This window comes from Malurus melanocephalus, unplaced genomic scaffold (assembly GCF_030028575.1).
Source record: "Malurus melanocephalus ecotype Western Australia unplaced genomic scaffold, MMel_1.1 scaffold_416, whole genome shotgun sequence".
Lineage (NCBI taxonomy): Eukaryota > Metazoa > Chordata > Aves > Passeriformes > Maluridae > Malurus > Malurus melanocephalus.
Genome location: NW_026623648.1, coordinates 173,015 through 200,717, shown reverse-complemented (window position 1 = coordinate 200,717; position 27,703 = coordinate 173,015). Strand labels below are relative to the sequence as shown.

The 27,703-nt window shown below is 50.2% G+C and overlaps 2 protein-coding genes across 5 annotated transcripts in view; one reads left to right on the top strand and one right to left on the bottom strand.

Annotated features, from left to right (window-relative positions):
• The window catches only part of PAPPA2 (pappalysin 2), an 89,494-nt gene extending 76,450 nt beyond the window's left edge, over nt 1-13,044 (top strand). For both annotated transcript variants that reach the window (XM_057379659.1, XM_057379658.1), the window contains exons 21-22: nt 10,419-10,517; nt 12,970-13,044. In XM_057379659.1, the coding sequence (XP_057235642.1) occupies nt 10,419-10,517; nt 12,970-13,044 (174 nt within the window). The remainder of the gene's footprint in view (nt 1-10,418; nt 10,518-12,969) is intronic.
• Nucleotides 13,045-14,080: 1,036 nt separating this feature from the next.
• ASTN1 (astrotactin 1) overlaps nt 14,081-27,703 on the bottom strand; it is a 59,466-nt gene continuing 45,843 nt past the window's right edge. Inside the window, exons 20-23 of one of the 3 annotated variants that reach the window (XM_057379662.1) lie at nt 27,307-27,442; nt 27,085-27,185; nt 26,443-26,626; nt 14,081-14,143 (exon numbers count right to left, since the gene is read on the bottom strand). In XM_057379662.1, the coding sequence (XP_057235645.1) occupies nt 14,137-14,143; nt 26,443-26,626; nt 27,085-27,185; nt 27,307-27,442 (428 nt within the window). In that variant the 3' untranslated portion in view covers nt 14,081-14,136. Of the gene's footprint in view, nt 14,144-18,029; nt 19,415-21,003; nt 21,750-26,442; nt 26,627-27,084; nt 27,186-27,306; nt 27,443-27,703 lie in introns of those variants that run through there. The other 2 variants (XM_057379661.1, XM_057379660.1) reach the window with 2 other exon arrangements.

Sequence of the window (27,703 nt, the reverse complement as noted above, 5' to 3'; positions counted from 1 at the left end):
ACCAAGCAGTCAGTACATATTCTTCCATCTGAGGTCTCACCAAAACCCTGCACAAAGCTTCCTTGTGCTGGAAATGTCTCTTTTGATGGGACACAGGACTATATCTGTTGTTTCTGCAGTTACATCAGTCTGGCAGCACAGATTTCCCGAGGTCAGCAAGTACACCCAGACCTTTTTCTTCGTCTTTTGTTTCCAAGTGATGAGCACCAAGCTAACAGCAGATGTTTTGCCGTCACTACRAGAGTAGCCCTTCAATTTTATACAAGAGAATGCCATCTTGTTTTTCTCTCTCTGGTCCTTCAGGTCATATCTAGCTAACTATTTGTCAGATATTCTGATCCCCCTCTGTGGAACARTGCCTTCTTCCTCTTTAGTAGTTTCATCAGGGCAGACCTATTTTTAAGGTCACAGTCACTCACTGTAACACTAATRAAGACTCATCCTCAGATCGTTTCTTTCACTCTTAGGCTCTCCTTTTTGATACAGCTCCCTGTCTCCTCCTCATCCCTGTTTCCCTTCTCCTCACTTCTCACATACATGTCTCCATTTTTTCTTTTTCTTGCGTTTCCTCCTATGGTGCTCCAAGCTGTTAAGATTGGACCAAGAATTCAAATTTTCCTCGATAACTTTTCTTTTCCCACGTGAGTTTCATAGTAGCCATTGTCTTTCCATAATGAGTGACTCTTACTGAAAGGGTCTCATTCAAAGTATTGTTCTGGGAGCTGCTGCTTGGCACTGGGAAGAAGGGAGATGTTACCAGTCTCCCCGTTTGGCTACAGAATACCTTGAATGTTGTTTCTACCTCATCTGTGCTGATTTCAATCCTATTCCTATTCCTCTCCTGCCCTCTTCCTTGTAACCAAGAACACTGCTGTTCTTGGAGGCTGTTTCACTTCCCCCAATCTCTTGTGGATATGGAAGAATCAGACAGCAAGAGTAGGATAGAGAGAAACAATCTAACCTGTACTCTGTCCTCACTGCATGGTGCCCCGCCTCAAACACATGGTTCACCTTCACTTGCCATGTCCATGGGACATCTTGGTCCCAGGTTCCCTCATTTCATAGGAGTCCCTCGATGGAGACACCTCTGCCACTATTGGGCAGTGAAATGCTGTTCCAGTGGACTGTCCGTGTCACCTCAGCTCTGAGTCACCCCTTGGAGATTCTGTTGTCTCTCCATGGACTGCCAAGTGTGTGTTGGATCAGAAAGCTTTCTCTTCTGGATGCCTCAGTGCGGGGAACAACCCTACATAAGAGAAATTCAGGCCACCTGGCAGCTCGYACCGTCTCTCCCTGCTGGAGTCACTTCAGGTCGGGGCATGGGAGCAGTAGCCAAGGCTCAACCTTCCCAGCCCCTCCTGGAGCTCTGCCTCATATTGGAAAGTCCAGGTCACCAGGCAGTGGCATTAGAGGGAYTCTCACTCGTCTTTATCCTATGCTGGCAGCAGATCAGCCTGCCTGCTCATCGCTCTCGCTCCTCTCCCCACCTCCCTTCTCTTGCTGTTATTCTGGTCGTCCATCTGCCTCCCGCTCTCYTGCTGTGCCTTGCCAAGTTCCCCAGTGCTGGAGCAGTGAGGCACGTACTTGAGCGAGGGAGGGAGGGAAGGCTGCAAACCCTTCCAGGAGTCCGTCAGGAATACAAGTTAGTGCTGAGCGCGCTTCGCCTTTCGAGGGCCAGCGGAACATCTCGTCCCCTGCCATCAGTAGAAAAACAGATGGTGGCACCAAGGGAAGGGGCTTGGGGCTGTCAGGAGAGGAGAGTGGAGGAGGAGAGAAACCCCCCCTCCCCACCATGGTTTGGGAAGAGGCGGTTTTTGTCCTGATGGTACGTTTGACTGCTGTGAGGGAGGTGTTTGCAGCACATGGGTCATGTTCCCCTAAGCCATCCCAAGATTACCCCCTCTGCTGTATCCTCCTCCTGGGCTCAAAAGCAGGTGACACTGTTGACACGTACAGAGATCCACGTTGCTCCCTTGGGCTCTTTCTGTCACAGTCCAAAATAGACTGTACATGATTGTGGCTGCTATAGCAACTCCTTGCTTTGCACCCCTCCATCTCCCACCYCAGGGGCTCCTGTGCTTCACACTGTGGCTGTGGTTCAGGTGCCAAAGTTCACTTATTTCATCATCATTGTGTTTACCCAGTATTATTCACAGGACGAGGTAACCAGTACTGTCCTGCTCAAATGCACTCAGAGAAAGCCACTGCTCTTGCAGTGACCGGAGTGTGGGCAGCTTTTTTTGGGGGAGCCAACACATTGTGCAACATGCTGGCCTCATCCTCTCCTCCAGCTTCATTTCATTACATGCAGGTAGCAAAGGGTTAATTGGAAGGGACTTTGACTTGAGGTCTCTGCCTCATGCTCTGGGTGAAGATGAGCCATACCAGAACACCGTTGTGAGCATGATCAGCTGGGAATTTCTTAGGTCTTCCCTGCRTGAGGACAAGGTCTCGCTGCCCTTGCATGCTGCTGGTCATGTTATCACAATTGTAAAATGTTAATCTGTTCTCTGTTTTGTGGTTTGCCTGAGGTATTACAATGGAAATKATTAAGTAGGGACTGAAGTGTGTGGTTGCAAGTTGTTCTTGAGCCTCTTGATCCAACAAGTGGTCAGGACCCTGAAGGATCCTTGGCTCTTCCCACCAGCATGCACAAAACCCTCACCTGGCACATCTGTGCCTTGTGTCCAGCATTTCTCAGTTAGAATTAACCCTTTTGAAGGCATATGCAATAAGGATGGTGAGRAGCCTCATCTAAAATCTGCTGTTCTTTCACGTGATGGGGGGCAGGGTGACATTGTTCTCTGGGAAAGCACGGCAGCTGGGGTCGGGCTGCCTCTGGTATCAGTATCAGTGGGGCTGGGRACACTTAGTTGTACCTCATCCCATACTTGTGGTCTCTGATTTTGTACCATGGCAAAACTCAGCACAGAAAACTGGTAAGGAACTGGCGGAATGCTCCACTCCAGGAAGGATTCTCCACTGTACTTCTAGGGGTTAAGGCAATGAGGACTACAGGCACCCCAGCTGCTCCAAAGAGACCCACTAGAGCAGCTAGAGCAGCATGGCCACAATTTAGTCACCCTCTCATGRTTCTCACATCATCACTGTCTCCTCTCTTGGACCAGACAATGCTGTACCTTCCAACCCTGCTCAATGCAGCTTGTGCAGATGGTGGGGAGCATCAGAAACAAGAACTGCAGGTAGCAGTCACTTCTAGATCAGACCTGACCCTGAGTGGTGAAGGCAAAGCTGGCGAGGTGGAAGGCAAGATGGGGAGCTCTTCACATACCTGCTGAGTACATTTTCATGCTGCTCTTGGCRTGAGCCGTGCAGGCTGCTCAGTGTGGGATACAGCCTTCCAGGGGATGATCCCAAAGAAATCTGTTCCTCTGCCAAAAATCTCAGCTGAGGCATACTTTTCCTAAATGGTCAGATCTCTGTCCCCTGCATACACATAGAGTGTGATTGTAGAAGCATCATTTTATTAAGAGATAAAGCAGAGGGAAGTGAAATGATCACACAGCAACACAGTGCAAGGACAGGGTGCCTCTCCCCTACCTACAGGAACAGGCTCACAGGACCCCAAAAGATCTTCTGGCATGGGTAGGGCAACAGCACCCAGACACACCACCAGTGATGGTGGAGCCCAAGAGAGGTGGCAGCAGCCTCAGCCYCCCCAGGCCACATTGTGCCAGCAGCACTCGGGATGTGCTGACCTCAGGCTGCTTCTCTGCCCTCTCCAGTTCAGGTGCCTTCCCTCCATCCCTGTCCATGTCCCGCTCTTCCCCCTCCCAGCACTCACAGTTGTGCAGCCRGTGATACAGACAGAGTGGAAAACCACTGAAAGCACCGCTGAAATAAAAATCAATGAGTCGTTTCTGATAATAAACAAACATCGCCGAGCGTAGCCCAGCCAACTGTTCTTCCAACACGAATATTCATTCCCCTTCAGCTCCTTCATCCCTTGTACATTGTTTTTCTTTCTGTTTAAGATCTGTAACAAGAACTTGGCAGAAACTAGATACAAGTGGGTCAGGAGGCCCTTGTGGTTTTCAAGGCTTGTTTTCCATAACCCGTTCTATCCTGTAACATATTTTGCACAAATGGCTTGGCAAGRGATCTAATCCATGCAGCAGGCGAGCTGCTGAGGGCAGAGACGCAGGCTGGTGCTCATGGCATGGCAAGTCCTGCCTTCTCCTGGGTGCCCCAGCAGTATCCCTGGGAATGGTGAGCACCAGGGACTATCTCTGGGAGCCACCACGCTTGCCAGGAGCACTATTGACACACAACAACTTCCTCTGCTCTTCTCTCCCTCATCTTCCCTGCTTCTGTTTCTCTTCTCCTGTTAGCATTGAAATAAGGGTGTAAGGCTAAGGATCTCACCATGAATAGATCATGGATATGGATGTTTTGATGGAGGCAAAGACCTGCTCTGAYGTGGTGTTTATATACATGAGCTTTTCATCCCTATCTTCTCCCTTGTCCTTTGGACTGTGCAGAGACCTTTCCAGATGGCTCTCTGCTGAGGTGCCTGAGCAGCACAGCACAGACTAGGACAGGGATAAAATAACCACATCCCCATTCAGGGCTCCAGAGTGTCACATGTTCTCTTCTGCAGCAGAAGTGTGTCTGAGCCAAATCCTGGCCTGGGACACAGAAGCACTTTGAGGCACCACGAGGGCAAGGATCTGCTCTCCCAGGATGGCATCAACAGCAGCCTGTGGAGCCTCTGTGCACTCCATCCCCCTTTACAGACACCAATCCCACACARCCTCAGCACACACTGGTTCAAATGGGGCCAGTTGTTTGTGTGAAACCTGTGTCCAAGGGACCCCATTGTCCTGAAGAGCACCTAGAGCTCCACTCCAAGACTGCTGGGAGCTGGTATGGCAGTACCAGTGATTGTCCATGGACTGAAACCAGACAGCAGCATGTCACCATCTTCCAGCCCATCACCTCTTCCCTGAAGTGTTTCTTCAGGTATGTGGAGAATTTTCTCAAAAAAACAAGCCTCTGTTTCCACTGTGAGACGAGGGAGAAGATACTGGAGCTGGAGCAGATGTTTCTGGAGACCTGGGATGTGATAAAAGTGATTTGCTGACGAGTGGCTCAGGGACTCCAGCAGGCTCAGCAGCAGTTGGAATTGCTCCATTTTGCTTTCTGGCTGTGTCTGAGGTGATGGGGCAGGTCCATGATGTCTCCAACAAACCATGCTACAGGCATGTGCCTCCAAGGGACARCTGCCACAGTTCAAAATGAGCAAGAGATGGCTCAGGGGACAGAAACTGGGAGACATGAAAATGAGRAATGAAGCACTAAGTCTGTAGGATTTTGTCTCTTCTTCAGGCCACTTGGTCCCAAGTTCTTGTTTCCTAATTTCTGGAGGTCTCTTCCTCTGGGTGGTGCTCACCCTGCCTCCCTCTTTAAAATGTGCCAGGTAGGCCTTGCTCACTGCTCAGGGTTGCTCAGGGCATGAAGGCATCCCTAAAAACTTCCTTAGCATAAGCCAGACCTGTTCCCTCTCTGTCCCTCTCTGTTTTTCAGAGCCGATTTCCTCCTTGTGCCAGAGAGCCTCCAAAAAGAGAGAAGAAAAGTGAATGTGCTTGGGGTGTCAAGGGGGGAGAAAAAATAAAAGACACTACAACAGAGAGAGGGCCAAGGAAAATATTTAATCCAAACAATGAACATTGTCATTTCCTCCCACAGTCTGCATTCCCAGTCAACTTCCCTGGGCAAGCAGGGAGAGCCAAGAATGACCGGGCTCTCTGCCTCACCAGTGTGAATGTGTGTAAGGGAAGGGATGTGTTCTGGGGACACAGTGCTACAGCATCACTTTAGCCAGCTCCTGTCACATCTCTGGCCTTAGGGGCTGACAGTTTTCTACAGGGGTTTTCAAACAGAGATTTGGAAGGATGTTGGAGGGATGAGAGGGKGAATTTTCAGGGACCCAAGCTGGGGTGGTGGATGCATTGGGCTTTAATTGAACCAGATGTCTAACAAGGCTTTGGGCACTCTTCAAGTCCTCCCAGGGACCTCCCAGAGCTTTTGAAAAGATCTTGGCTAGTGGCTGAGGTGGGGAGGAAGTGAAGATATCTGGCAGGGAGAAGCTGCCCTCTGCTTCTCCAAAGACTGCTCAGCCTCTCCATCTTCCCTTTCCCCAAACACTCTGCCTGTTCCTCCCTGCCATGGACAGCACCTTCACTGGGACACGGCTTCTCTTGTGTGCCTGGGGGAACTCAGGTTCATGTCCCATGGTTCTGTGAACCCTGCTTCACCTCCCTGCACCAAAGGGATGGGGTTTCTGACTGATCTTCCTACCACAAGTGAGTCATCGGTCCCAGGAGCGGAATTACCCATGGTGAAGCTGATGCACGAGGCGTGAGTCGAGGGCAGCAGCAGCTTTTCCAGGGCTGATCCCTGCCCACATGGTGGTTTCCCTGTTTCTCTGGGGCTCCTTTCAAAGCAGCAGCTGAGGAGGGCAAAGACACCTGCATCTTCTCAGCCATGTGGTTGTGTTAGCATGCAAAGGGWCCAAGCTTGATGTCCCAAAGGGAAAAATGAAAGAACAGCAAAATCCATGCTGACTTAGAAGTTCCATGAAAACAAACTATGCACCCTTGTTGGGTGGCTCAGCGGAGTCACAAAGCCCAGGACCAGTCTGGGAGAAAGYATTTTGCTTCTTATGGCTGAACTGGACTCCCTGGAACTGGGATCTGGCTGTTCAAATGGCTGTATGCAGACAGAAATGACAAGCACTTTCCATCTCAGTGGCAGAGCAGGGGAGTCTTTCAGCTCCTCAGTTACACAATTGGCCAGGTGAACACTGTTTTTTTTTTTCTTTTTTTTTCCCACCTTCCTCCAAAGCATCAGGAAGGGGTCATGGCCAAAAGTGAGRTGCTGGGCCTTCAGATCTGCTCAACTAAAACAAAACCTGCACTCCTGGGAAATAATGTTTATCAAACATTTGTGATGCACCATTGAAAAACGTACAACACTGATGGGATCTGTGATCGAGTCTTCATGATCCACTTTTCCCTCACCTGTTGCACCCTTTGGTGCTCTTTCACACTGAATCAACCTACATGTAAGGTACATTTAAAGCAAAGTGCCTGGACCCTGCCTGCCTCGCTGATGGCACTGGGGACTCCGGCTGGGCAGGACAGCAGCCCCAGGGGTGAAGTCAGCCTGGGGGACCCTGCAAGGGCTGTGGAAAAGTACTGTGCCCAGCACTGCTCCCTATGTGGCATCTCCCAGCAGCCTTGAGAGAAACTGCACCACTGAGCCCTCTGAGGTACTGCTGGCTGGGATGCATTGGGATCTAACCAGTCCTTTCTCTTATCCCTCCTTTGCCTGCAATATTTTTCCCTCTTTGAATTTTTTTCCCCTTCAGTTTTTTTCTCTTTTTATCTGTGCCTGCTCCTGGCTTTGAGAGCCTGTGTTTTTTTAGCCTATTTAAATTGCCAAGCACTCGATTTGCTGTTTCTATTTTGGTGCCGGCAGCGCAGGGCTCCGGCCCGGCAGTGCCAGATGCTGCACCTCCACGTGCTGACACAYGCCCCGCTGAAGCTCCTGTCTGAACAAACAAGGAAGATGGATGGCCGAGCAGGAGATGTGCTGATGCAGCCYGGCTCCCTGGCTGCCTCGGTGGCACACTGCCTGGCCCAGCAGCTCCCCAGCACTGCACACAGCGTGCAGCGGCTGCTGCAATTACCTTATTCATTTTTTCCCTGTTTACAAAAGACATTTCAAGCAGACCACTACCCCCCAACACTGGAGGGTGCATATTTTGGCAGCTGAGACCCAACTGGCCGTTTCCCCTGACCACATCTATTGCCTTTGCACGGCACAGTYGGGCATTGGTGTTTTCCTTTTTCTTGCCAGCATCTCAAAACACCATCAGGTGTTTCTGTGAGTCGCAGACATGGGCGAACCACCTCCTGCCACCACTGGCATTGCTTTCTAGAGAGCCCCACAACTCAAGCACAGGCTGAACAGTGTCTGTATGGGTTCATTCTACTCTCACATTGTCTACTCTTAGTACATTGCGTTGCCTTGCAGTGATTCCTGCAAGGCCAAAGTGAGAYTGATGCAACTCTAAGGGCTCCTGCACCCTTGAGGGTAACCCAGCAGCACCTTTGCTCTTTCTGCTTGCACAGACAAAACCATCTGGAGCTTCTCAATAAGGCACAGGCATAAGGCTCACCATGTACCTCAAACACTAGGCAAGGAGCAGGGACAGCAATCYCCAAACCCTGTGCCTGGCTCTTCTGAGCTTTGAGTCCAATTAGTCATTTTTTATTTTCCCCTCATATGTTTTTCCAATGTAATTTGGAGCATGAGTTGTTAAGTTTCCCCAACAAGTGTTGCCATAGGAGCCTGTATTTGTTTAGGGTGGGGTACGGGCTCCGTCTGAGTGAGAGGAGGGGGCAGTTAGTCCTGATAGGTGTAGTGACAGACTGGAAGCCTCTCCTTCCCCATCCTGTCCCTGCCTCTGTCCTCCCCCCACCTTGCACACAAGATCTGGAAATCGTTTTAGACCTGTGCAGCCAGGATGGGCAAACCTTCCCATAATTGTATGGAAACTGCCGAAGTGACGGGTGTTGTTTTGCCAGTGAGTCATGACATGTGGAGCAAAGCTCAAGGAAAAACTCCACTGCGTGGAAGGCTGCAAAAGCAAATCACACCCAGAAGAGCCTTCCCTTGCCAGCGGTCCTGGCTGGTCCCCTGACTGCATCCTGGTACCTGCCAGCCTCTGACATCCCTGCCCTGGCCCCCTTGGGGGTCGAAGCCACTTTGAGATTCAGGAACATTCTTTGATCACAATCATTTAAGACCCACTTCATTTTTTTTTAGTGGAAGAGGAGTGTTTACACTGATGCCTTGAAGAAATTGTAACCTCTGGATAGGGTTTGTGACAGCAATGATTGGAGTTAAATCCCCTCTTGTTTTTGAATGAGCTGCCTAACCTGGCTGTGCCTCAGTTTCCCAGCTGTAGGAAGGTGCACTCTTTCTTCTGCTCTTCTGAGATCTTACAGGCTCATGCAATCTCTCTGTGGCTGCCTGAATTTGGCCTGTGGCCTATGCTACTGATAGCAGAGACCAGACTTGGTGGTTTGCCATAATCCCTTCTGCTGCTTCGTGAAGTGTTATTAGCCTGTGTTGAGCCCATTTCTGTTCCTTGTGAGTCACAAGAATGAAAAGCCACATGGGTTGTCTGGTTTTGGCATGGTTTTTCCATGTGAATTACTGGTATTATCACCAGGCCCACATGTTGGCTTTGGCACAGTGGGTGCAGGGCTATTGYGGTGCAGTGACATTTTTCAGCAGGCTGTTATTCAGTTAAAGGGTGCTGCATGTGAGTGTCCATCATCAAAGGCTGAGTCTGGACATTTTGGGGAGTTTGGTTGTTGTTTGGCCCATGAAATGGGTCAGCTGCTTCCATGAACAATGGGGTAGCCGGGTTTCCACCAAAAAGTCTGGAAAAGATTCCATGGAGACCTTAAAGGGCATTCCAGGACTAAAAGGGGCTACACAGGAGCTGGGAAGGGACTTTTGGCAATGGCATAAAGTGAYAGTTTAAGGGGTAATGGCTTTTAACTGAAAAACAGTGGGTTTAAACTAGATATTAGGAAGACATTTTTGACTCTGAKGCTGGTGGGACAGAGGCACAGGGTGTCCAGGGAAGTTGTGGCTGCCCCATCCTTGGAAATGTTCAGGACCAGATTGGACAGGGCTTGGACACCTGGACTAGTGGAAGTTGTGCCTGCCTAGGGCAGGGGTATTGGAATGAGATGGTCTTTAAGGTCCCTCCCAAACAAAACCATTCCATGATTCCATGATTCTAATGAAAACTGTCCTCCTGGAGGACGACCATGGTTGCTGGGCCAGTAAGTCCMATCACAGTGGAAGATGCATTTCATGACTAGTCACTTGATTAACAAATGGCTTCTCCATCCTGCAGCCAGTTCAGTTGCTGCTTGGCAGTGCTGGTGTGTGTCTGTGATAAATAAACCCGGGCTGCTGACCGTTCCTGACACCTCAATGCCCGTGCTCCCTGTACAAGTCATACTTGCAGATGTTGCACAGGATTGTTTCTCAGCCCCAGTTGCTTGTTTCTCTTCTCTTCTCTGATCAGATGACTCATGCAACTGAACAACAATAAACTTGGTTTCTGAATGGCTKCTGGTGCCATTTAACATTTCTGACACAATTCCATGATCCTCTAGCTGCTGCCCTTGGAACACCCACTAGTCCATCCACACCAGCAGGGACACCTGGTGCCCTTTGGCTTTGAAGAGGGGATTGTGTRTGGTGGAAGTGGGCACAGGAGCCTTCCTGAGGATCTTGGACCTGTGCTTTTGGGGGCAACCTTATTTTGAATGACCTTTTCCCAAAGCCTTGTTCCTCTGCCTTAGCCCTTCCAAGCAGATGGCTGGTGTGACACCATCAACAACCGGGCATACTGCCAGTACGACGGCGGGGACTGCTGCTCCTCCACACTGTCCTCCAGGAAGGTAAGGGAGCACCTCCTGCAGCCTTGGATTTGTGGGTTCAGGGGTGACTGCTATCTACATTCTTTGGCTTTGCTGGCTGTGGAACTGAGCCTGCAATGCAATTCTCCCATGAATGGAGAACAAGCCCATGATTTTAAACCAAAGCCAACTGAAGCTGATGGACATCATCACACTGATTAAGAGTGGGGTTTGGACTCAGCCAGTGTGATGGAAACCTCAGCCCAAGTCCCACTGAGGTTCACAGGAATTCATCTCCATTTGGGAAATGAGTCCTAAAGAAATGATTTCCATAGGACATAGTGCTCAAGACATGGAGAGTCAGAAGTCACCTTGTCWTGTAATTGAGCTGTCTCAGGGGATTTTTGGTATGGTCTAGTGGCATCCACTGTAAGTTATGCTTTCCTCTGAGGAAGGAAGGAGGGAAGAAAAGTAGGGTAGAAGGATCAACTTGGCATTGGGTTTGCACAGACCCTTCTTTGTCTCCCATCACAACCTTCCCTCCCACCTAACTTGATATCCAGCACTCACAGCCCATTCTTCCKAATCATATCCAACAGCAAAACAAATCACAAGGCATGAAATGATTTCTCACTGTGAAAATATGTGATTTTGGATCTTCTCATCTTTGTTGTGGAGCTTGAATCATTTCTCCTTTCATCACGCATACATACACAGGGAAAAGGAAAAATAAAGTCCTGGGAAGATCCACTTGAGATAGGGAAGAAGAAGCTTTACACCCAAGTGATGAGTGAAACCCCCACAACAATATCATGACATCTTGGAGCAAGGCATGGCCAAAATAAAGGATGGGTTTATACTGGAAAGTGGGGGGGTTCAGTCCCATGGCTCYCAGGAGACCTAGACCCAGCTTGCATCCCCCACAGGTCCCAGATCTTCTGCTTGACAAGCCTCCAGCACATCTCTGTTAAAGGCAGATGGAGAAATGCAGGGCTTAAACATCAAAAATACCCCAAAACAATCCAGCCCTTCCTTCACTGACCCAGTCTGTGAAAAAATCAAATGTGTTTTCACAGTAAAAAAACCTYCTGGCTCTGAGCCTGGTGTGTATAAAACCTCTGAAGGAAACAATTTGCTCAGCTCCCATGGCTCATGACCAGGCCACTGCCAACCACGAGCCAGACRCTCAGTGTGTGCCCTCTGTYRTTTCTCTGCTACCTGTGACACCTACCTGGTGTCAGACACCTGGTCACAGGCAGCTTTTACAGAGAAAGTAATGTGCAATGAGCCTCCCTACCTGCATGGGGTGTCTCAAAGCTGCATATCATGTGGTGGCCCTAGATGAGCCCACTGCCTGCCCCACAGAATGCTGTTCCTGCTCACAGAGCCTCCATCCTGCCTGGCTTTCCTTAATCCCCAACGCACAAGGACACTGTTCCTACCCTGGCTCTGATGTTGGATAGTGTGCAGGTCAGCTTTGCAGCTGGGAGCTTGGCTGAATTCCCCCAAGAGCTGCAGAAGATGAGGCTATKTTATCTTCACACTTTGCTGGAAGAGTCAGGAGTAGCTGACATGTCCACAGGTTCAGACATGGATGAAGTGGGTTTTCYAATAGGAACCAAAGTAAAACTTAAATCTAGAGATGCCTCACCACTGCCAGCCCTAGTCCGAATGTCTTACATCCATCAGGGCACATTTCTTCCCAGCGTTTGACATTTGGGGCATAAGATTCAACCTGACCTTTAGCTGCAAAATTTGAAACACATTAACAGAAATGAAAAGGCCAAGAACAAAACTCTGCTGGAGAGAGGTTGTATCATTCCTCAGTGAGCAGAGCCCGGCAATGCCAACAACAGGGCACAGCCCAGAATGTCTGTTGGTCCATACTGGGGTGGAGGGACCTTGTGGGGGCATTCCAGGACTAAAAGGGACTACACAGGATCTGGGAAGGGACTTTTGGCAAGGGCATTAAGTGACAGTTTAAGGGATAATGGCTTTTAACTGAAAAACAGTGGGTTTAAACTAGATATTAGGAAGACATTTTTGACTCTGATGCTGGTGGGACAGAGGCACAGGGTGTCCAGGGAACTTGTGGCTGCCCCATCCTTGGAAATGTTCAGGACCAGATTGGACAGGGCTTGGACACCTGGACTAGTGGAAGTTGTCCCTGCCTAGGGCAGGGGTGTTGGAATGAGATGGTCTTTAAGGTCCCTCCCAAACAAAACCATTCCATGATTCCATAATTCTAATGAAAACTGTCCTCCTGGAGGGTGGCCATGGTTGCTAGGCCAGTAAGTCCCATCACAGTGGAAGACGCATTTCATGAGTCTTCATAGACATAGGGGTGTCACAGGGCACAGGGGTGGCACAGGGGTGTCACAGGGCACAGGGGTGTCACAGAGGTGTCACAGGGGTGTCACAGGGTGTCACAGGGCACAGGGGTGTCACAGGGGTGTCACAGGGCACAGGCTGACAGCTCCCTTTGTTCCCCCAGGTGATCCCGTTTGCTGCCGACTGTGACCAGGACGAGTGCACGTGCCGTGACCCTGCGGCTGAGGAGAACCAGTAATGGAGCACCAGGGGCCTCTGTGGGTCAGCAGCGCCCCAGGAGCCACGGGGCAGCGCAGAGCTGCGGGGACAGCGGGGCCAGGGGCAGGAGAGTGAGGGACAGCGGGGCAGGGGATGGCGGCTGCACACAGAGGGGTGGGCTCCAGTCACCGAGTGATCCCCTCCTCATCGCTGCTCCCTCCAGAACCCACGCCAGGGGCTCATCCAGGGGTCTGGCGCTGCCTCAGCCACGCACTGGCTTTGGGTCCACAACGAGAGCCCAGGTGCTGCCATGGATGTTTGTCCTGGTCCGGCTCCTGGGCGTMTGTCTTTGCTCTGGATTTTGTCACTATTCACCCCTCTCTGCTGTACAGGCTTCTTTTAGCAAGGTCGAAGTAGTCGTGATCTCTCTGCAAATATTTAAACTTAATTGTATCTATATACATATATATAATATATATACAAATATATATTATATTTTTTTTTGCTCTTGATGAAGCTGAGAAGGGATATCCTTTATCACACACCCATGCTGCTGTGAAGTACAAACCATTGGGTAGGTCAGGGCGGGAGGAGCAGGGAATTTCTCCTTCCTTGCTGAGAGGGAGCTGGAAGGAGGACAGAGTGAGAAGCCAAACATCCAGGCCATGCCAGGAGAGCTCCCTACAGGTGTGCAGGCTCCCACCTCAAGGTGATTTGGGCATCTTGCAGGGACCAAATGTTGCCCTTGGTATTTGCCAGTGCTTTGCCTTGTTCTGCCYGGGGTGTGCATCAGGATCAGGATTGTGGGGTTGAGAAAAAATGTTGCTGTGCCCTTGAATCATCCCAGTGAGCACAAGAGATTCCAAGGGCACCACATCCATCACACATTATTTCAGAGCCCTSTGGGCAGGGTTATGGGTCCATGAAGATCACTGCATGGTCAAAAGGARCAAAGACTCACCATGGTCCCTCTCTGTCTCACTCCCCCAGCCACTGCACACCCAGCTGGATACAGAGGCCAAACAGAGTAGCTGTGTGATGCTTGAAGGGAGGAGGCTGAGGTGGTCCTTCTTCTCTTTCCCCCACGTCTGAGCTCCAACTGAGCTGTGTTGTCAGCAGCTGTCAGAGGAGATCAGACCCTGTAATGCCAAATGGACCAAAATAAGCTGTCAGGAGACTTTGAGCATCATCTTTTCTCACTGGGWTTTTCCTTAGTAGAAGTATTATTATCTCTGCCCGAGCCCCTCACACTGGACATAMAATTGCTGACAGTGTCTTGCTCCTGCAGACACTAAGTGAAAATCTGCAGATTCAATTCTGGCCCTCAGGAAGCCCAGCAAGAAACTTTTTCCCCCATGATTGACTGCTAGAAGCTCATCTTGTACCTAGCCACATAAAGGCAGYGACAGGGAAAGCATCTGGCTCCAGCTGGGATTATCATTGATGGTTTTGTGCTGCAAAGAGGCAGAGAAAAGGGACAGAAAGAGGACAGGAGAGCAGAGAAGGGACCACAGGGTCAGAACTCATTGCACAGGCTGGGACCAGGGAACTCCAGGCTGTCTGGCTCTGTCCTGCCCACATGGCCTGTGTTGATGGATATAGGCTTCAAGGCAGCTTGTCTGGTGAAGGAGTGGTGGAGAGAGGGTGACACTGTGTGGAGAGACCAGGAATTTTCAAGGCATCATTTGGCTTCCACTAGCTCTACCCCATCTTATTTTGTCAGGCATTTCCTACAGCTGTGTTTTACTGGAGGGCGCAAGCAGGGGCAGAGGTGCCGGGATGTCCCACCAGGCAGGAGATGCCTTGTCCTTCTCCCAGCCTTTTCCTGACCCCAAGTGTCCCCATCTACCTGGTCTAGGCAGAGAGGTACCTCCAGGAGAGGTGGGAGACAATGACACCCATCTCCTCGTGCAGTAGGGACACTGACATTTCTGTTCCCATCCTGCACAGGTGACAACACCCCAAAATTCACTGTCAGTTGGGCAGATAGCAGCAATGTTTTTATTTTTCAGATATCCACGTTTCAATTAAAATAAACCCTCAAGCAATCCAAGAAAATTCAAGAAATAGTTGGCCCAACACACCCACAATGTGCAGCTCAGGCAGCCTATCCTGCACCAYCAGTGCAGGGAAGGGGAGATCCAGGGGTCCCAACAGAGCAGGAGTGGAGTTCCAGCAGCTCCCCATGGGTGGGGACAGCAGGGATGTGGGATGAGTGTGACGTGCACAAGCAGAGTTTCAAGTCCCAGCATCTTTTCATGACAAACCCTTCCCTGCCTGGTGTCAGCATTACCTGGATGCCTACATGTTTATATGCCAAATTKTTATCCTTTTGGCATGAAAATCCCATTTTTTGCCTGCTCACCTGTGTGCAGGGAAGGGTCTGTACCCCCTGGAAAGGGGAATTGGGTGGGGGTGCTACGGAAGGTGCTGGTTTGGCTGGTAGACATTTGTGCTTCTCATGACCAGACAGCTTTTACATGCTGAAATATTGTTCTTCTATAGCAACACTGAGCTGTTTGTGTCCCCTTTAGGGTTTTATTCACAATGGAGGCTGCTGCTATTTTTATTTTTTTTGTATTTGATAATTATTTTTTATAAAAATCTTTGAAAAATAAATAATCTTCTCATCCTCCACCTCTTTTGCCTCCTTGATTCACCCAAAAGGGGACCAGGGAKATGGTTTGCCTGCTCCTGACATCTTCAGTCTGACATATTCTCCTCTTCCCAAACTACGGATTCTCCCAGAACAGTCTCAGCTCAGTTGGAGATTTCCTTCAGGTTTAGGGGTGTGGAGGGACACTCACCTCTAATGCTGCTCCCCAGTTCACAGCTGCCACCCAGGCAGCTTTTGCTGTGCTATCAGCTGCACTTTTACTGAATGTGTTCTGCTGGTTGTACTACAAAATGGTCCAAGGCTGATTCCCTTTCATAATTAATCCACTTAAAATGTAGGGAAATGTGTGTGTGTGCTCACACCTCACCTCTTYGGGATGGCGAGCAGAAGATGCTCACTTGACAACCAGAGGACCATGTGGTATCCTTGCAAGAAAGTTAAAACCAAAGACAATTAAAAAATGTTCCTTTAAAGTTTGGAGATTTTTTTTTTTAAAGTATCCAGGTAAACTTTGTACCTATGGACTGAGAAACACCAAAAAGCCCTTGCCCTGTGTTTAAACCCCACTGCTCTTCTTCCAACCATCTCTGATGCTCCTCATTGGCCYCTCCTTCACGTCTGGTCCTTGCACAGTGACTCAGTCCCAGAGAAGAAAAAACATCTCCTGCTAACATCAAATGTCCTCTCGAGGGCAAAGCTCCCCAAATCATGCACTTTGGCGAAGAGCCAGATTTTTTTCCCATGAGGGACAGAGCATTAAGGGGCTCTTAAGCCCCAAGCAATCAGGACCCCAGTTGTGTGTCTTGCATGGAACACACAGACATGAAGGGCTGTCTGTGGCAGCAGCCAAGTGAAGTGCTGTTTTCCCATCCTTTCCCTCCTTTCTTCCAAACACCCAATGCCAAGGCAAGAGACAACAACCCCTGTGACCCCAAGTGATGGAAATAGATGGCTGAGCAGGGCAGTGGCTCTTTCAGCAACAAAAACTGGGCTGGAAAGCTTTGCCAGCCATTACTGTGGAGGGGAGCACGCAGTCAGTCACAGGAAATGGGGCAGTGCCAGGACAGCAGGGACACAGTGCCTGSCACCTGGGCTCCAGCAGTGCCACACCACTTATGGGTGTCCTGAAAAGGAGCAGTCCCTGCTGCCACCTGCTTCCTGGGGAGCAACAGGGACTGCTGGCCAATGGCAACCCTTCCCCCACACACACACATTACGAAATTCTTCCTAAAAAACCTACCAGTGTGCTGGTGACACACCCCTTACAGTCCACTTCTCCCTTTTTGGGGTGGCTTCCTCCAAACCCCCATGAACTGCAAACCAGATGACCCCCTGAGGAGATTTTGTGATGAGCCAGACATGCTGAGATCTTCTTGCACAGCAGTTTAGGCTTGCAGCTTCACACCCTGCTGCCACACAGGCCCTCTCCTCTTTCTCCTTCTCYTTCTTCTCCTCCTCCTTCTCMTCCCTCTTACATCTCCCTCCACTGCCACCGCTTATTGTGCAATGAGATGRTGGTTAACTGCATGGAAAATAGCAGAAGGAAAGTATTGGGTGTATTTTTAGCTTATTTTCCTGAAATATAGCATTAGGAAAAGAAAAAAAAAATCAAGTTGTTCCATGAGACTTGAATGAAGTCTGGTTTCCTATGGATTTGTGTGCAACAGCCCCTAAATTCTGTGTCCTCCCAAGCATTCTGTCTGTCTGGCTGCAGTAATCCCAGGATGTCCCTGGCTGTCCCACCCATCTGGCAGGGCAGGTGCCAACACACACTGGGCTTGGCCAAGGGACCTGCCCTTGTAAGTTCTGGTGGCCTGACCATCAGACACAATACTGCAATGGAAGCGGCTTTTGGCATCCTTTGCAGATCTCACCTCTGTTCAGACACTGGTTTTCACATTCTCTGTGGGACATTAATACCCATGTTGCTGCCAGTCCTCTGCCACAAGTCTGCCAGATGGATTAGGACATTCTCAGGGGGTGGTTGACCACCAGACAGCACCATCACATCCACRTTATATACTAAAAGAACGGTCAAAAGAAGCTTTTTTTGGACTCTGCTTCCAAATTCCCAGCTTCTGTGGAGGCTTGCAAATCAAGGACTGAGAGAACCTTGCAAAGGATGTGAAAATGCAGGTTTTTTCCCCAAAAACCCAAAGGTGACTGCAGACATCTGCACTTTCCGACGTCCGGCAGAGCAGGTGAGCAGGACGAGGCGCAGGACACAGCTCCATCTGTGTGTGCTGAGTGCTTTGGGACTTGGCTAACCCAGTGGGCAGACAGGCTAATGCTAAACTTGTGTGAAGACTCACCCAAGTTGAAAGGCTGGGAGTGTTTCATCCGAGACCAAAGATGACATCAACTGGACCAAAACTATAAACAAACACTCCAGTTTGCCAGAGCCAGGGATTACTAACAGCTCAATTTAATAGTCAGTTAAATTATGATCTGGAGTTTTACATAGTGTTACAATGATTTTTGTTGCTGTTGTTTAAAACCTTTTTTTTWAATTGTTTTTTTGAAGTAATCCAGAAGGGTTTTGTGTTTCTTGCCACATGGCTATCTTACCCTAAAGCACCCTACTTTCAATCTACAGTAGTAAAACGTCACATTAGAGTTTTAATAGAACATCAAGGAACATGAATCATAGCCATTTTTGTAAAGAAAAGGATCAAACCATCTTTATATGTTAAATAACTCCACGACAAGTAAAAGATAGTAATGCTATTAAAGGGGTACGGACGCAGCAAAGAAACGTTAATGACCCAGAGGTTCATCTCAGGTGAGTGATTGCTCATTAATTCAGAAATAAAACAAAAAGAAAGGGTAGGGGGGTGAAAAAGGTTGCAGAAATGGATGGAAAACAGTCTTGTCCAGTTTCATGTTGCTGGCAGCTTGGGAATAATTGGGAGTCCAGGAGAGAAAATATTGTGCAGGCCCAACAGCAGGACCGCACAGCAGATGCGGATGGAGTCAGCTCTGCAGGGAACCACAGGGTTATGGAATGGTTTCACTTGGAAGGGACCTTAAAGATCATCTCATTCCAACCCACTGCCATGKGCAGGGACACCTTCCACTAGACCAGGGCACATGTGTGTTAGGTGAGCAAGCCCCACACAACACATCCCACCAAGGCCAGGTCTACAGCAGCCCCAGCTCTGGTCCGGTCCCCATGGTGGATGCTGGCATTTGTCTAAGATGGACTCCTGTGGTGGCTGAGAGAMTTGGGCAAGAAAATGCAACCTTGGRCAAGGTTCTGACTTGCAAAACCAGAGCGAGGAAAGCAAGAAGGAAGTCTTCACAAAGCTAGAGCCACCATGAGAATGGCCCCACAGACGTGCCAGACTGGCAGGTGCTGCTGGCACAGTGGCTGCAGGGGCACCATGGCAGGCAAAGTGGCAGAGCCCAGCCCTGCCAGAGCCTGCACAGTCTGTCATGGGATGGGGATGCTAAGCCCCATCCAGCTGTGCAAGGGTGCTGCCAAAGGACTTTGGAGGGGTGGCTTTCCCCTCAGCCTCCAAATCCCAGCCCATGGGGAAGCCAGAGCCCAGGGAGCAAAGTCCAGCCCAGCCAAGTGATGATGCTGCAGGGCTTTAGCTGCCCATGCAACAGCTTTGAAGTGTCAGCACAGCAGTAGAACAGAAATATCTGTAGAGCCTCGGCATAAATCTTGGGGCCAGATGAAAAACTAACCTAGGCAGGTGTGAATGCATGGGGTGTCCAGGGTTTTCCTGGCAGTGTCACAGTAGACAGTGTCTGGCAGATGGCACTGCTCCCATCCTTGCTGCTGCACCTAGTTAGCAATAAAAGAGAGGAGCCTGGTACCCAAAGGAAAACAGTCTGCATTTCATAGAAAGGCCATGTACACGGTATTATTTGGTGAGAAACCAACCAGCGTCTGGGCCAGAGCAGCCTTCGTTCAAGCATCCCTTTGAAGTGTTGAGCAGAGGTGTCCTTTGCCCATGCCTGGAGGGCTGCCCAGCTGGAAGTTAAAAGTTGTCTCAGCATCTGCTGGGATAAGTAAAAGGATGAACCAAAGTGTCTTGGCCAAGAGTCTCACTGGAAAAGGAGCGATGACTCAGTACAGATCACCTGCCCATAAATAACTGTGCATGGAGGTGGCACTGGTCTTGCTCTGAGTCCTGAGCCCTTGGCAGCATCARGCACATCAAAATATAAGGACAAACATATGAAAAAAAGCCAAAAGGATCCAGGAGACTCCTTTTGCACAGAGCAGACCACTGTCTGATGACCCCTGCTAGACACATTCATTACAGCAATGACACAGGGACACCCAGGTAATACTGACTGCTGGTGGCTGTCCCAGTCCGGGCCAGCTGCCCCTGGAGAGAGGTCTGCCCATGAAAAGGAAAGAGCGAAGCACTTTGTGGTCCTGCAGGAAGWTACAGAACTGCTGTTGAGAAAATTCAGTGATGCAGCGCTGTCGGCAATGACCGGGTGYGGACCACAGCCGCCTCCTTCTCAGCACCACACAAATATTCAAGCCATGTCCTTGGCAGGTAGGAGGAGGAATGAGGCAGAAAATTGTATAAGACAGGCTGAGGACTGTTCCTGCCAAGACCGAAAAAAATGAAAAAGAAATTTCTCTCCAGAGGCATCATAAAAATCCCACTGTAGGGCTCCAGTCTTGTCCAGATCAAAGGTGCACAGCTGGCAAGTCCAGAGCTGCCTCCTCTGCAAACCAGGCAGGAAGCTGAAGCTAAAAGGAACCTGTTTTCTGCCTCCAACMGAGTCAGCAGTGACAGAGTTTTGGAGAACCCTTTGCTCCGAACCAAGCCCAGTGTCCCAGTACAACCCCAGCTCTCTGTTTTTAAGAAAAAAATGTTACCAGAGGAAGTGGCAGATGTAARCTTGAACATGGGCAAGCAACACCCRCARAAGYTTGCTCTCCRTGCCCTGTCTGGGACCAGAACCTTCAGGACCATGCTGTACCCCAGCACTGGGGTACCCTGCATCCCTCTCATCACACAGAGCCTGGGCTACACCACAGCTACAAGTGGCTAGTGCAGAACATATTGTCTGTGCCATCTGGCTGCTGTTCCCCTAGGCTGGGTTCTCCTCAGCAGCAGCTTGATGTTGCTTCAAAGTCTTTATTATGGTGGGTAAAAAAAAGATAATGGAAAGGGTTTTAAAGTTGACTTCCTAGCAATGTAGTCTGTCAAGAAGCTCACTGACCACCTGCCCTGAGGCCAAGCTGCTTTTGTTCTGGAGGACTTTATATCTTGAAGCACATGTGTGCTCTCACCATGGCAGAAGAACCTGAGGAGATGGGGTCACAGTGCCCCTGTGTCTTTGCCCCAGCTGATGACACCGTGCCAGCTCTGCCCATCRGTGGCACYRTTGYTTGCTCATGYRTTACAATTGCARAAAACCCCATCCCAACCCTGTTGGCCATCCAGTGGCTGATTAGCTCAGCCATAACCAAAAGCATCTCAACCTGACCTGTGTGCCCTGCTCCCTGTTCCCTGCATCACCTGCTCTCCCATACTGGCTGTGTCACCATGTTTCTCCCATGACTTCTGCCCCCTACCCTTGGGGACAGTCCCCACAGCCAGAACAGGTTTGATGCAGGAGAAGAGGGTTGTGCCCTCCCAACTTGCCTTCTCCATCAATGCTGAGGAACCTCTTGGCAAAATGAATAAAACAAAACCAAGAAAACTGGGTCCCACAAGACTTCTAACTAGAAAGGCTTTTGGCAAAGTCAAAAAAGAAACTAATACTGAGTCAGTCCTGCACAGAGCAAATGTTTTTTCTCCCAGTCCAAATTCTTGCCTTCAGAAACAACAGTGACACCCTCCCCCTCCATGGGTCCRTGTAAAACGCTCAGAAATGCCCATGGGAAGGCCAGCCTGACAGCAGGCGCCCAGAAGCTTCAGTAGTCCTTGTCACCATAGTCATTGTAAAGCACGCTCAGCGTCTGCTCCTCGCACGTCTTCCTGAGGTCCCGGCTGAGCTCCGACCAGTCGAGCCCATAGGGCTTGATCTCGCTGTAGCGGCAGGCGAGGTACTTGAGGGATGAGCGCTGCAGGCTGATCTTGGGCTCCTGCAGGAGGCCATTGCACCAGCTGCTGAGGTCCCCCAGCTGCGAGAGGATGAGGCCAGCCTTCCTGCAGCGATGGCGGGCAAGGGGAGAGGCCAGGGGGGCAACGGACAGCGAGGGGTGGTGGAGTGATGGAGACACCACGGGGGGATGGCGGGAGGGGCGGAAGGAATGTATGAGGAGAGAAAAGTAAAGACAGTTAAGGACACCATGGGAGCTCCTTAAGGGAGAAGAGATAATGCARGAGCAGCTGAGTGGAGCCTCGTGCTGCCAGGACGAGAAGGGACGGCAGGGCTGAGGGGCACACACCATCACCACAGCAGCACTGCAGGCTAAACGCCTGCGAGAACAGCCCCTTCCTGGGGCACAGATGCCCATGTCACCTTGGCAGTGCTCTTGGGACTCACATTTGCCTGTCCCTCTTCTTCTTCCACCCTGTATCCCTCACACAACAAGGCCAGGTTTGCTGAGGGTTTGTTGAGGAGACAGTCGCGGGTGTAGCTGRGAAAACCCCAGCACCCCTTGTGGGGCCATCACCAAGGGCTCAAGTGACASCACCTGTCACTGCTGCAGCTATGGGAACCCAAATATAACAGGATGGGAAACTGTGAGCCAACAGTCCTATAGGCTATGGGGAGAAATGCTACAAAGTGTCAGGCATTACAGGTGGCCAGTCCAGAACAGTGTCACCTTTAAGTGTATGTGCTGCGTATTTAGGAACTATGCTAGTAGGACACAGAATCACAGAAGGGTTTGAATTGRAAGGGACCCTAAAGACCATTYTGTTCCACTCCCCTGTTCCATGGGCAGGGACACCCTTCCACTTGACCAGGTTGCTCCAAGCTCCAACCCAGCCTCCAACATCTCCAGGATTGGGGCATTCACAATTCTCCAGGGCCAGAAATGTGCAGTGCTGGTACCAACATGCTACGACACCAAGGAGGAGGCAAATTTAAGAAAAAAAATTCAAATCAGAACGTCATGCCTAGCTTGTGAGGGCCTGTATGGAAGGTTGAAGGTGATATAAACATGATCTGCATGGGATGCAGTATCACAAGGTGTAAGTAYAGTGAATGACACTCCTGCCACAGGACTCATAATGTTTAGTAACAGCTTGGGAAAGGTGTCCCACAGGACAAACCAGAAGCGATATTCAGGGGCATATGTCAAATACAGGTTTGATCCAAAAAGCTCTGAGGGAGCAGGGGATGTGACAGAGCTCCTTGGCTCTTTGCATGTGCATTTTGYATCTTCCAGTCATGGAGAACAAGACAAGGAAAGGCAAGTCACTGCAGCAGCAGTTCATAGAGCCAAGAAAGCCCCAAGAGAAGGCCAGGTGACAGAGACAGAGGAGGTCTCTGATGGATGAATCCATCTTCTGCAACAGACATACAGCACACCCATGGCATCACAGTGCAGGCTTGCCCTGGTAGTGAGAAAGTGCTAAATTACCATCCCCTTGTATTGGATGAGATATTGAAAGAGCACAGAGGATCACGGTCAAACGTGATCACGGCCCCATGACCTAAATTGTGTTCTCTTCTTTTCAAATTTCTCCTCTTAAAATGGTGCTTCTAATGTTTTTATCAAGAAAATCAGTTTGTACAGATAAAACACATTGTATTTATTTTACACTCATCTCATACTTTGAGTGATATCCAGGGAATCTGGCAACTGTGGAGGCAATTGATTCAAATAAAGTATCTTGAAGGTATCTCATGTGTCTGGAAACTCAGACAAAAGYTTAGGTGTCTGAAGAGCTGGGATAAGTTTCCTACCCAGCTACAAGGTCAGTTGGTGGRTTAGAATAGTCAGGAAGAGAAGATACATGCCCTTGGYAGCTTTTACTCAGCATCTCCTCWGCCCAGARCAGGCAGCAGAAGCACAAATCATGATTCTGAAGGTAAAAATCATTCTTACTGGACATTCTTACTTGGATAAGTAGGGAGGTTTGACAGCTCAAGGGTACCAACCATGAAGGAACATCCACAGCCTCTCCACACCTCCCTCCAGGCTGGGTACACCATGGGAGAGCTGCTTGGAGATGAATTAATTTACCCCAAATCCAGTCAGGGCCAATCCTGGTTTTCCTGGAGCGAAAATCAGAGCTTGGACGTGGCTGCAGCTCTAAGRGGCCAGTTTGGAGCTGCTGAAAGGYTCTCCATSTCTGCAGCYACATGACCCCTGCCCCTGAGCTCAYGGCCAGGACATGCCAGAGGGGCAAAGGTGCTTAGCATGGTGCTGGCTCTGGACACAGCCACCCAAGCTGGCCAGTCATGAGAAAGCAGCCAAGCTCTCACTTGTCTTGGTCTCTGCATCTGACACCTAAGCAAGGTACCACGAGTGCCTCCCTTCCTCCAGCATTACAGGTACCCTCGCAGGACTGCCTGTATGATCCCACAGATTTTGGCTCAAAGCCCGTAGGCACCAGCAGACTTCAATAGGCTTTGCCTCAAATCCAACTTCCAYTTAATGCTTGCTTTTTTCTCCATTTCCTTTCCTTTTGCAAAGACTGGGACTCTGCATCCCTCCTTCAACTGAGAGGGAGTGACTTGSTTTTGCAGCTCAGACAAGTTATCTGTGCACTCAGACAAGTTATGCTTCTTTGGTCCAGCAGSCAGCCCTGCCAAGAAGGGAGCTGACTGCACCCCAAATAACAGAGTAGGAGGTGGCCTGGGTGCACGGAGGAGGAGGGMCATGGTGGAGTCAGTCGCGTGGGTCCGCATCCAGGACTTCAAAGGAGCATCAGTAACGCTGTCTGCTGGCTAAATAATGTCATCTGCAAGTGATTTGTCCTGTCACCGCCAGTCTGGGTGCTTCGCCCTCACAGACGATCAWACAGGAGGTCTGCTTTCCAAGATTTGTCATCACCAGAACCCGCTGCAGCTGCCTAAATGCCTCTTTCCAAGTAGTGCGAGCTGCAAACACTTCATCAGCAACTTGCGTCATCCCATCCTAAGCGCTCCAGCATTTCCAGAGGGTGGATTTAACCCTCTGGCTCGTAGATTCACACAGCAGAACGGTATCCTTTGGGTAATTCTGTGGTATTTCTGGCTGYTCCATGCCAAGGCACCTCTACCTCATGGGGCTGGAGGAGGCAGCTTCCACCCCGTTCTGGCTGGTGCTCCGTCTCCTCAGTGGGGCTGAGAGCAGAGCGGCAGCACTCAGCCTCTGTGACGACTCCAGTCTGTCACGTAAGGCATTTTATGTACTCTCCAGGCAAATCACCAGAACAGATGTCAGATGGGCTGTGCAAACCAGAGCTGGATTTCACATCTGGAAACGGAGACAGWGCAGCATCACCACAGCTGGGATCGAGACAAAGGTGAGACCTAAGGGCAAGGCTGCTGATCCCACTCAGTGCTGTGGGAGTGAGGCAAAACTGGGCAGAGGAGCTGGTGGGAGCCTCTGCCCTAAAAATGTGCTGGAATGTTTCTACTGAGCTTTGAGGTTGTGCCTCAAAGAACTCACATTTCTTAGGACACAAACAGGAAAAGACAAGACAGAAGAGATGCCAGCTTCACCCCACGGCATGGAGGATCTCCTGGGAGTTTCCCACCAAAGCTGTACCAGGAGACAACTCCAACACACTATGTGCAAGACAAGCACAAACTACTTGCTGAGTCTCTCTGAATGCCTAGCAGAGATTTGAAGGACAGAGAATGAACATGGAGGATCTCCTGTCCTCTGCCAGAAATACATAAATGATCACCTGGAGAAGCAGGGCTGGGAGACAGCCAGTGCTGACACCAGCAAGAGGAGCTGTGAGGCAAAGTGTAAGGTGGAGGCCATGAATTTCATACAGAGAAGCTGTTGCTGCCATACATTTGAAAGTAATCCTGATTTCCAGATGAGGTCACAGCTCCGGTTCTTTGGAGGCCAGATGCTGTGAAACACCACTGCAGCTCACGCAATCTCCCAGCCCAGTTTGCCAAACKGACTGGAAATGTCTATGTTACTGGGAAACCACGCAGACTGAAGCAGATGTTGAAGGACATGGGRAGAAGGGAATATCTGGCTATCTCCACAAGCCTGAGACATCCTCAGGCAGCTGAAGGGGCTTCAGTGACCTGGAGAAGCCCGAAGAGAAGACATGGTGCTCAGTCAGGCACAAAGCAACTATTTTAGACAGGAAGAGCTCAGGACAACCTCACCCTAAAACTGCTGCGGCAGCACAGCAATGCCTGGGAACCAAAAACACTCGTGTCACCCTCACACAACCACAGATGTGGATCAAAAGGGAGGAAATGCGCAATCCAGACCTAAAGTCAGCCCTCTGCCTGCTGGGGACCACAAGTGGCAGTGAGTTCAGCACACAGACATGCATTCAACTCAAGTCAAAGACCAGGAAAAGGCAGAAAGCAGAGTCCATCCCTCAAAGGTGCATTATCTTTCCAAGACCTTTTGCCTTTTTGCCTATGGCATCAGTTACCAAGGGAAAAAGAGGATCCTATCCCTTTGCCACTCTGCACAGCATGAACATACTAAGCCAAAGTCTAGAGACAGTGTAGGGCTGATGGGATGGACAAGGATGATGGGATGGATAAGGATGATGGCAAACACTTGCCACCTTGTCCTATGTTAACCATCCTTGCGTATGCACAGCATCCAGAAAAACAAAAAAACACTGTGACACTCCAAGGTCTATAAWCCATCATATAATGAGATTTGCTAAAGAGATGCCTTCCATGCCTATCCATGAGGGACAAGCTGCTGGTGGGCAAGCCTGCCCACCCAGCCAACTCAGCTCCCGAGCCTACCTGGGCCCCAGCTCATCTTCACAGCGCCAGGTGAACTCCCCAAAGCTCTCGTAGTGCTGGTTGTAGTGGTAAAGGACYCGGTGGAGGCTGGGGGAGCCCAGGTCCAGCAGAGTGTTGTAGGCTGTCTGCTGCTCCTTGCCACTTGTGTAGCCGTTGAAGAGGTTGTAGATCTTGTCTGCTATTTCTGGGCAGAAGGACAGGGGGTGCTCAGTGGGGTGCAAGGAAAGGCAGGAATAAAGCCCACCAGGGCTAAAACTCAGCTCTAGGGAAACCAAGACGAGAACCAAGATTTCCCACTGAGTTATGGTTTACATCATATCAGGACAAGGTCACAACRGAGCAGCAACAGACTAGATGGCATTTCCTGGACTCAGTCCAGGTTAGCTTCCCACAGTTGGGTCTAATTAGGAAAAGAAATGGGTGCTGCCATCAGGTGGTGTTAGTGAAACACCATTTATTCACATTTGTTTTCAGAGAGGACGAATGCCTCCTGCAGCCCCCCATCTCAGCCCCCCACACCATGTGGCAGCTCCCGGCCCACCGTGGGTGAAGGAGATGTCACAGCCAGGACACAAGACATGCGTGGGAAAAGGCTGAAAGGGGGAACTCCYTGTTGCCAGTCCTGAGCTCCCTGCAGCTCACCTTGAGCTTTCACATCATCTACCACAGGGCAGGGCGTCTTGACCGTCACATCACTGGACCTGGAACGTCTTCCTGTGTTGTCAACTCCCCAGAGTGTGAACCTGGATGAGAAGGGAGAGAAATGAAACTCTGGACTCGCAAGACCTCACGGAAATACAGGTGGCATCAAACAGAATGGCCAGAGTCAGGGTGTTGGCACAGGCACAGGCACGGGGCACTCACATGTAGGTGGTGTCAGGCTCCAGGCAGCGGATGATGAGGGAGATGGTGGAGGAGAGTCTGTCAGGCACTTGGGCTGGCATGGCACAGGGTGACTTGGCACCAGAGATGATGTCATCCACGAAGCTCAGCACCGTCTCTAGGGAGAGAGGGGACGATGTGCCACTGGGAGGTGACACAGGTGTCCCTGGGGTGTGCCTGCCACCACGCTGCCTGGTGCCAAGGGAGACCAAGGCTAATGCACAAAGTTGGTGTAAAATTGGACCCACTGCTTTTCCAGAAAAGCTTATCCCCATGGTGTGGAGCTGCCCCTTCTGCAGCATGGTGAGAAGGAGAAGGGTTGCTCTCTCTTCCACAGGGTATTTGATTTGCTGCACAAAGAAGGAGACAGAGGGTCTCT